We start from the raw sequence: 10,539 nt of genomic DNA, 5'->3' as shown, positions 1-10,539 counted from the left end.
TGTTTGTACACTTATTTTTGCAGTGCTCTGCAATGTCTTCAACCTTTTTCCCATAGTTCTCCATAGTAACCCTCACTTCTATAGTCCTGTAATGTGTCTGTAAGGGCACCTACTAGATCCACAGCCCTTGCTAGTTCAAGAGAGCTTGATTGGAGCATGTCAGAAAGACATTTGGCGTCACCAAGCACTTTACAAAAAGGTAACCAAAAGGTAACCAAAAGGAAACCAAAAGGAAACCAAAAGGTAACCAAAAGGTAACCAAAAGGTAACCAAAAGGTAACCAAAAGGAAACCAAAAGGAAACCAAAAGGAAACCAAAAGGTAACCAAAAGGTAACCAAAAGGTAACCAAAAGGTAACCAAAAGGAAACCAAAAGGAAACCAAAAGGTAACCAAAAGGTAACCAAAAGGTAACCAAAAGAAAACCAAAAGGAAACCAAAAAGTAACCAAAAGGTAACCAAAAGCCCTATGAAATGTAAATCTGAGAAAGAAGGCTCCTTGCCTCCACTGATCTATCACCACTATTTTCAAGTGTGATATCCTGTATCACTCTAAGAAACTGCTGGAAGCCTGTCCCTCAGATTACGGCATGCCATGTATCTGCATGCACACCTTCCATCCGTAAGTCTCCGTAGTTCCCCAGGCTGCTGTTGTGGATACAACTCTTTCTGAACTGCAAGCCACTTGACACAAAGTTATAAAGCTTCTGCAGGAGAGCAAAAAAAAGTGAACTGCCTCAAGCACTGATTTTACAGCATCGACAAGAACCACGTTCAAACAACGTGCATTACAGTGCACATAAATTGCAAATCTTGCACTGTTTTTAATCCGTGCAGACACACCAGAATGCTTTCCTGCTCACAACGGATGCACCGTCATAGCCTTGCCCCACAATATTATTTCTGTAGTCCAGACCATGTTTTTCAAGGCAATCAATTATAATTTGCGTGAGACCTGCTGCATCTAAGCTTTCAGCTGACTGAAAGTGTAAAAAATATTTTATTTTGTATTTTTTTTAATTTAACCTGGCAAGTCAGTTAAGAACAAATTCTATCAACATACAGCTGGTTATACGCTGTACCGGCAGGATAGAACAGCAGCATCTGGTAAGACTATGCAGCATCTGGTGGGGGACTATGTATTTTTGCTGGTGCACGATATCTAAGGAAGTCTAGAGCTATTTCTCGCCACACTATCTACCTAGAGAGTTTTCATCTGTATTTGTTGTAGCTGTTTACATACCACCACAGTTAGAGGCTGGCACTAAGAGCATTGAATGAGCTGTATTCCGCCATAAGCAGACAAGAAAATGCTCACCCAGAGGTGGCGCTCCTAGTAGCCAAGGACTTTAATGCAGGGAAACTTAAATCAGATGCTAAGCTTCAGGACTTGTCGGATGTGGCAGGGCCTGCAAACCATTACAGACTACAAAGGGAAGCACAGCCGAGAGCTGCCTAGTGACACGAGCCTACCAGACGAGCTAAACTACTTCTATGCTCTCATCGAGGCAAATAACACTGAAACATGCATGAGAGCACCAGCTATTCTGAAAGACTGTGTGATCACGCTATCGGCAGCCGATGTGAGTAAGGCTTTTAAACAAGTCAACATTCACAAGGCCGCAGGGCCAGACGGATCAGCAGGACATGTACTGCGAGCATGCGCTGACCAACTGGCAAGTGTCTTCACTGACATTTTTAACTTCTCCCTGTCCACGTCTGTAATACTAACAAGTTTTAAGCTGACCACCATAATTCCTGTGCCCAAGAACACTAAGGTAACCTGCCTAAATGACTACCGACCCGTAGCACTCACGTCTGTAGCCATAAAGTGCTTTGAAAGGCTGGTCATGGCTCACATCAACACCATTATCCCAGAAACCCTAGACCCACTCCAATTTGCATACCACCCCAACAGATCCACAGATGTTGCAATCTCTATTGCACTCCACACTGCCTTTTCCCACCTGGACAAAAGGAACACCTATGTGAGAATGCTATTCATTGACTACAGCTCAGCGTTCAACACCATAGTGCCCGAGACAGCCTATAGGGAGGAGGTCAGAGACCTGGCCGTGTGGTGCCTGGACAACAACCTCTCCCTCAAGGTGATAAGACAAAATAGATGATTGTGGACTACAGGACCGAACACGCCCCCATTCTCATCGACGGGGATTTAGTGGAGCAGGTTGAGAGCTTCAAGTTCCTTATTGTTCACATCACCAACAAACTAACATGGTCCAAGCACAAAGACACTAAGACAGTCGTGGAGAGGGCACAACAAAACCTATTCCCCCTCAGGAGACTGAAAACAATTGTCATGGGTCCTCAGATCCTCAAAAGGTTCTACAGCTGCACCATCGAGAGCATCCTGGTTGCATCACTGCCTGGTATGGTAACTGCTCGGCCTCTGACCGCAATACACTACAGAGGGTAGTGCGAACGGCCCAGTACATCACTGGGGCCTAGCTTCCTGCCATCCAGGACCTCTATACCAGGCGGTGTCAGAGGAAGGCCCGAAAAATTGTCAAAAACTCCAGCCACCCCAGTCATAGACAGTTCTATTTTACTGCTGCTCTTTAATTACATGTTACTTTTATTTCTTATTCTTATCTGTATTTTTTTAAACTGCATTGTTGGTTTGGGGCTCGTAAGTAAGCAAGTAAAAATGTGATTTGATAGCTTTCAGACATACAGTACCAGTCAAAAGTTTGGACACACCTACTCATTTAAGGGTTTTTCTTAATTTTTACTGTTTTCTACATTGTAGAATAATAATGAAGGCATCAAAACTATGAAATAACACATATGGAATCATGTAGTAACCAAAAAAGTGTTAAACAAATCAAAATATATATATTTTATATTTGAGACTTTTCATTTTCCCTTGATGACAGCTCTGCACACTCTTGCATTCAATTCACGAAAACACAACAATGTAAGGTTAGGTTTAGGCATTAGGGTTAGCAGTATGGTTAAGGTTAGGTTTAGGCATTAAGGTTAGCAGTATGGTTAAGGTTAGGTTTAGGCATTAGGGTTAGCAGTATGGTTAAGGTTAGGTTTAGGCATTAGGGTTAGCAGTATGGTTAAGGTTAGGTTTAGGCATTAGGGTTAGCAGTATGGTTAAGGTTAGGTTTAGGCATTAGGGTTAGCAGTATGGTTAAGGTTAGGGTTAGGCATTAGGGTTAGCAGTATGGTTAAGGTTAGGTTTAGGCATTAGGGTTAGCAGTGTTGTTAAAGTTAGGGTTATTTAAGGTAAGGTTTAGGCATTATGGTTAAGGTTAGGGTTAGGCATTAGGGTTAGCAAATCAGATTTGTTGGAGGTACAAACCTGTGCCTCTTAAGGAGAAAGTAATTCAAAGTAATCTGATTACATTAGTGAGTTTGGGGAACCCAACAGTTATGTTACTGATGACTCTTTTAGACAGGTAACTAGTAACTAACAGATTACTGATGACACTTTTAGACATGTAACTAGTAACTAACGGATTACATTTAGAAAGTAACCTACCCAACCCTGGATACAGTATAAAGGTCTCTCCATGGGTGGGAGATGGACATTTAAGATGATCAACACTCTCTTTATATTACTGACTTGTTGACTGATTGATCCATTCATCCTTCCATCCCTCCTCAGCCTTCCTCTCCTCTGAAGACCCAGTGAGGTTGGAGCTCAGTCAGAGAGCTGTTGAGGGACTGGTTAGGAAGAACACTTCTACAGCCAGAGAGGTGAGAGGTCACAGATGGTAAATATTTATGTCCCCTTAGCGGTTCATCACGTCAGCAAAAGGCAATATGTTCCATCATCCATGTTTATTTACATTAGTACAAATTGTCCACTGATATTGGTGTAAAACATACTTTTCCGCCACTCATTCACCCCATCTCTTTACATTGGTTATGCTGACATGGTGGCCTGACTGCGTCCAGACTGTCATATTCAGTGGCCAGACTCAAATTCCGAACACAACGCCTGACTGCATCCAGACTATGTCAAAGGCCCATCCTAGTAGATCTGAACCTAATGCAGCTTGGAGTGATCGGATGACAGAAGTCACATTTAGGTGCCAGGTGTAACTGAGGCCATAGATGCTCCATATCCATTACTTTGAGAGTTTTATATAATATTACTAAATGTATTTCTTTCTGTGTGTCAGGGGCAGTCAAGAAATGGAACGGCAAGGACACAGATCATGACATAAGCAGAGCTGTGGGAGACCACCTCAAGCCCCTGGTAGAGCTGGGGGTGGTGTTTACCACTCCACCACGCCTTCAGCAGGCTGGAAAAGTGGGATTGATCTGTTTGATTCAGTTTTTCAGGAGTTGAATCCTTTGACATGTGGTTGATTTCAACATTTTTCCTTTTCAACAAAAAATCCACTGGATTCGTTGAAGTCGGTCATTGGGTTAATTTGTTTTGCAATTTGAAAATATATATCAAGATTTATTTATACAGCACATTTCAGACATGTACGAATAAAAACAATGGAAATAAAAACTGAAATATTTACTACACAACAAACATAAGATGATTTAAAAAACTAAAATAGTGTGATGCCAATGTGGTAACAACTCCTTTTTTTGTTAATCAAATAAATAATACTCTTTCAATTCAGAACCTGGATTTTTCCCCCGATGAGTCTAATATCCATATCATGCTGAAATCAATAGAACAGGGGACAAACGTTTAGGGTTCTACATTGTGACATCATTAAGATACTCCTACTACAATGTTAAAACATTCTACATTGTGACATCATTAAGATACTCCTACTACAATGTTAAAACATTCTACATTGTGACATCATTAGAACACTCCTACTACAATGTTAAAACATTCTACATTGTGACATCATTAAAATACTTCTACTACAATGTTAAAACATTGTACATTGTGACATCATTAGAACACTCCTACTACAATGTTAAAACATTGTACATTGTGACATCATTAGAACACTCCTACTACAATGTTAAAACATTCTACATTGTGACATTATTTCATTGATATCATGAAACAACTCCTTCATGTATTTTCTGATGTTTAATAAGAGATCGATTATCAGAGTATCTCTTGTCACATTGATCACAACTATGTGACTTCTCTCCTGTGTGTCTTCTCTGGTGCTTAGTCAAGTTACCAGACTCAGTAAAACTCTTCCCACATTGATCACAGCTATATGGTTTCTCTCCTGTGTGTGTTCTCTGATGCTTAGTCAAGTTACCAGGCTCAGTAAAAGTCTTCCCACATTGATCACAGCTAAAATATTTCTCTCCTGTGTGTGTTCTCTGGTGCCTAGTCAGCTGACTAGACTGAGTAAAACTCTTCCCACATTGATCACAGCTATAAGGCTTCTCTCCTGTGTGTGTTCTCTGGTGAACTATCAGGCTGCTTAAGTGACTAAAACTCTTCCCACATTGATCACAGCTATAAGGCTTCTCTCCTGTGTGTATTCTCTGGTGTGATTTTAAATGTCCTGATATCAGAAAACACTTCCCACAGTCTGCGCAGTGGAAAGATTTCTCTCCTGTGTGTGTTCTCTGGTGTATAGTCAGCTTGCTAGATGTAGTAAAACCATTCCCACATTGATAACAGCTATAAGGTTTCTCTCCAGTGTGAATTCTCTGGTGTGTGTTTAGTGACTCTGATCTTGAGTAACTCTTCCCACAGTCAGAGCAGTGGAAAGATTTATCTCCTGTGTGTGTTCTCTGGTGTATAGTCAGACGGCTAGATGTAGTAAAACTCTTCCCACATTGAGAACAGCTATAAGGTTTCTCTCCAGTGTGAATTCTCTGGTGTGCTTTTAGTGAATCTGATCTTGAGTAACTCTTCCCACAGACAGAGCAGTGGTGAGGTTTCATTCCTGTGGGTCTCTGCTGGAATTTGAGATGTTCTGAAGTGGAGAGACTCTTCTCTGCCTCGTCAGCTTCACGATGTAGTTGGGGCTCCCCAGAGGATCCACGGTAGTTCTGTCTCTCTCCTGTGTGAACAACAAAATCAGACAGATGGTTAAAGGCCCACAACAGCAGAAATCCATTGTTTATTTGAGCTAAGGTAATGTTAAGGTATATAATATATATATATAATATATATATATATATATATAATAATAATGTTTGTGTCATTGTTGCAAATCAACTGCTTTATACTTTTAAAAAAACACTTCAACTTCATCCAGTAAAATTCTCATTGGCTAGCTTTGCTACCAGCCTGTCAATGAGCGTTTATACATAACATTAACGTTTAGCATTCAAGCTAACAGCTTTGCTACCAGCCTGTCAATGAGCGTTTAGCATTCAAGCTAACAACTGCTGCATCCAAAATAGGTATTTTACAACTTTCACAACCAAATATGTGACCCGCCGTCTCTATTCAGTCTTATGTAGCAACCTTTTCAATGGTGTTTATTTTATACATTGGATAAAAGTACAGACTGAGCTTCTACATGGTATCAAACACTGTGATTGGAGGAAAACATGAGGAAGTAATGACTCAGAGCTTCTACATGGTATCAAACACTGTGATTGGAGGAAAACATGAGGAAGTAATGACTCAGAGCTTCTACATGGTATCAAACACTGTGATTGGAGGAAAACATGAGGAAGTAATGACTCAGAGCTTCTACATAGCGTATCAAACACTGTGATTGGAGGAAAACATGAGGAAGTAATGACTCAGAGCTTCTACATGGTATCAAACACTGTGATTGGAGGAAAACATGAGGAAGTAATGACTCAGAGCTTCTAAATAGCGTATCAAACACTGTGATTGGAGGAAACATGAGGAAGTAATGACTCAGAGCTTCTACATGGTATCAAACACTGTGATTGGAGGAAACATGAGGAAGTAATGACTCAGAGCTTCTACATGGTATCAAACACTGTGATTGGAGGAAAACATGAGGAAGTAATGACTCAGAGCTTCTACATGGTATCAAACACTGTGATTGGAGGAAAACATGAGGAAGTAATGACTCAGAGCTTCTACATGGTATCAAACACTGTGATTGGAGGAAAACATGAGGAAGTAATGACTCAGAGCTTCTAAATGGTATCAAACACTGTGATTGGAGGAAAACATGAGGAAGTAATGACTCAGAGCTTCTACATGGTATCAAACACTGTGATTGGAGGAAAACATGAGGAAGTAATGACTCAGAGCTTCTACATGGTATCATACACTGTGATTGGAGGAAACATGAGGAAGTAATGTAGATTTTTTTTTTTTTAATTACACTTAGAATCCCATTCAGGACAAAAGGGCATTCCAAATGTTTCTGTGGTTTTCACACTTGCTCTACATTAATCATTGAGAAACATATATTTAGAAAAGGAATACTTTCACCAAATTGCCTAAATGGATTCTCTGAACATTATATCACCAGGTTCCCCCATTAGGCAAACCATTAACAGTATTTATCTCACCAGGTTCCCCCATTAGGCAAACCATTATCATTACTACATTGTCTATTGTTGTATATCTTCAGTGCTGCTCTTTGTTCACGCCCATTTATCATCCTTCACACCCTCTAGAGCCTTAGACCCGCCCTTCTCTCAAAGAGTTCACATTGGAACATGAGAATGAAGCAGTGAGGCCTAAAAAAACAAAGATGTCAACAATAAAATACTTTATTAACTTCAAGTATATTACAATTAGGAAAAACCTAGAACACAAGAAGGTCAAAACAATATCTAGACCTAGGCTTATATATTCTTTATTTTACCTTTATTTAACTTGGCAAGTCAGTTACAGATTCTTATTGTCAATGACGGCCTAGGAACAGTGGGTTAACTGCCTGTTCAGGGGCAGAACGACAGATTTGAACCTTGTCAGGATGGGTGATTTGAATTTGCAGCCTTCCGGTTACTAGTCCAACGCTCTAACCACTAGGCTACCCTGCCGCCCCAGTTTTTAAGATCAGGACTTTTGCAATGAAGAGACCACAGACATTAAATGAAGAGACCATGGACATTACATGAAGAGACCATGGACATTACATGAAGAGACCACGGACATTAAATGAAGAGACCATGGACATTAAATGAAGAGACCACGGACATTAAATGAAGAGACCATGGACATTAAATGAAGAGACCACGGACATTACATGAAGAGACCACGGACATTAAATGAAGAGCCCATGGACATTAAATGAAGAGACCACGGACATTAAATGAAGAGACCACGGACATTAAATGTCCTGGTCCAAAGGGCAGAAAAAATATGCTTTCGGGTTAGATGAATTTGTTCATATCATAACCAAAGTTACTCAAAGGATCTGATGGGGCGGCAGGTAGCCTAGTGGTTAGAGCGTTGGGCCAGTAACCGAAAGGTTGCTAGATCGAATCACCGAGCTGACAAGGTAAACATCTTGCCTAGTTAAATAAAGTTTTTTTTTTTAAGTGTTGTGTATTTATTATTCTGAGTTGTATGTGTATGGTGTACCATCTCCACTATTATTATAACCTCTTGAGGTTCTGCTCACCTGAATTTAATTTGTATGGTGGACCATCTCTACTATTATTATAACCTCTTGAGGTTCTGCTCACCTGAATTTAATTTGTATGGTGGACCATCTCTACTATTATTATAACCTCTTGAGGTTCTGCTCACCTGAGTTGAATACCTCATTGTATGTGTAGACCAGACTATAAACCAAGAGAGTTTACATCTGTATTTTTCTTAGCTGTCTATTTACCGCCACAAACTAATGCTGGCACTAACACCACACTCAACGCGTTGTATAGGGCCAAAAGCAAACAAGAAAACAGTCATCCAGAGGCCACTCAGGTGATTTCATGTTATTTCTGCCTGTGCAACTAGAGGAGGGCAAAAACCTCTAGATCGACCTTTACTCCACACACAGAGACACATACAAAGCCCCTCCCTCAGCCTCCATCTGGTAAATAGCAACATAACTGTATCCTCCTGATTATAAGTCAAAACGGAAACAGGAAGTACAGGTTCAATAAGGAAGCGATCCGATGAAGCGGTTGCTAAGCGACATGACTGGTTCACTAGCACAGAATGCAATATGTTCAGGGATTCATCCGGTGGCCTTTAGGAGTTTACCACATCAGTCAACGGCTTCATTAATAAGTGCATCGACGGCGTCGTAACAGTGACCGTACGTACATACTGGACATATTTGATGCTGTTGGGACAAAAACAATCTTGGTCAACCAACAGCCTGTCGACCAAACAATCGACCAGTCGCCTAAATGGGGTCAGACATTATATCATTATGACATCATAATAGCCATTGACTACTGAAGAATAGAACTTAGAAATGCCTCAAAATGTTTCAACTGTATTGCCCCCATCAGAAACCAAAACATAAGCTTGTATAACTCCATTGTTTGTAAACTAACACTGTATAGCCTCATTATGACATCATGGATGAATTCTAGGGTTATACTATATATCCTAGAAACCTGGTTAAACTATCATTATGACATCATAGATGAATTCTAGAATATACTATATAGCCTAGAAACCTGGTTAAAATATCATTATGACATCATGGATGGCCAGTCCTTGTATTCATAGTGTAGTGAATTCAGGGTGAGGCCCTGAGCTGAACACAAACCTGGGCCCAGCGACTGTCAAGCCAACGCCTTATAACTGTTATGCCAAGATGTTTGAACCTATGGATGCAAGGACTGACCACTGGCTATACATCAATAATTTAAAAGTGAAAATATGGATGTAGCAATTGCATATTTCCCCTTTAACACCACTCATCAGTTCAACAACTGCAAAGTTTGTGCCTCTGTTTTTAAGACAGTACTTACTAGTGTAAATCGAGGAACGGTTTCTCAAAACCATTTTACGGCTAACTTCATCATTAGAACCATCGGACACCTTAAGATGCGTTTGGGAAACCGGGCCCAGATATCCAGTTTCCTCCTCTTCTTCCTCCTTTTTCAGTGTGACAGTCATCTCTCCCTCCTCCTCTTTCACATCAAAAACGGCATCCTCCTCTTTCTCTTCCTCTTCTTTTACTGTAACATTATCCTCCTCTTTCACCCTGAACGAGTCTTCCTCTTCTTTAACGGTAACAACCTCACCCTCTACTTGTTTTTGTATTGTAACAGCCTCCTCTTCCCCCTCCTCTTTCACCGGACCCTCTTTCTCCGTCCAGCAGACATCCTCTTCTTTATCAGGAGGAGAGTAGCTTAGTGAACACATGGTCGGAGATGTTAGCTAGCTAGGCTAATGTTAACTTAACCAGCCCGCTAGCTGACTGATAACAACACCGCAAATATGACATTAAATCGGATAACTAACTAGACGACAGAAGTGGGTTTAAAACACAGTGGCTAATATACACTAAAGCGTCTAAAGAGCTTTATTGGTTCGTCTATTTTGTCTAACAAGCTACGGAGGTGTCTGACCAACTGTTGCTGCTTTTGAAAGAAGCGTTCCGTCCACTACATTATACGTCACACCAACAGCATAACCTTAAAGTCTCAGACCGCCATCTGCTGACTGGAGTGGGTAACGCAGTGGAGTAAAATGTATCTATTTGATTTCAGAC

The 10,539-nt window shown here is 40.6% G+C and overlaps 1 protein-coding gene across 1 annotated transcript; it reads right to left on the bottom strand.

Annotated features, from left to right (window-relative positions):
- Nucleotides 1–5,008: 5,008 nt before the first annotated feature.
- LOC139394568 (zinc finger protein ZFP2-like) lies at nt 5,009–10,190 on the bottom strand. The gene is made up of 2 exons (XM_071142664.1): nt 9,794–10,190; nt 5,009–5,979 (listed from the first exon to the last, which is right to left on the bottom strand). The coding sequence occupies exons 1-2, from the start codon at nt 10,188–10,190 to the stop codon at nt 5,009–5,011; spliced, it is 1,368 nt and encodes a 455-aa protein (XP_070998765.1).
- Nucleotides 10,191–10,539: the final 349 nt, after the last annotated feature.

Source organism: Oncorhynchus clarkii, unplaced genomic scaffold, assembly GCF_045791955.1.
Source record: "Oncorhynchus clarkii lewisi isolate Uvic-CL-2024 unplaced genomic scaffold, UVic_Ocla_1.0 unplaced_contig_110_pilon_pilon, whole genome shotgun sequence".
Lineage (NCBI taxonomy): Eukaryota > Metazoa > Chordata > Actinopteri > Salmoniformes > Salmonidae > Oncorhynchus > Oncorhynchus clarkii.
The sequence above is the reverse complement of the archived record's forward strand: the minus strand, read 5'-3'. Positions and strand labels throughout refer to the sequence as shown.

Excerpts from the sequence above, each read along its gene's own strand:
- LOC139394568 (XM_071142664.1), bottom strand. The coding sequence starts at position 10,190 with ATGTGTTCACTAAGCTACTCTCCTCCTGATAAAGAAGAGGATGTCTGC. Across the intron at positions 5,980-9,793 it reads CCGTTCCTCGATTTACACTA|GAGAGAGACAGAACTACCGT; the intron begins GTAAGTACTGTC and ends TTGTTCACACAG.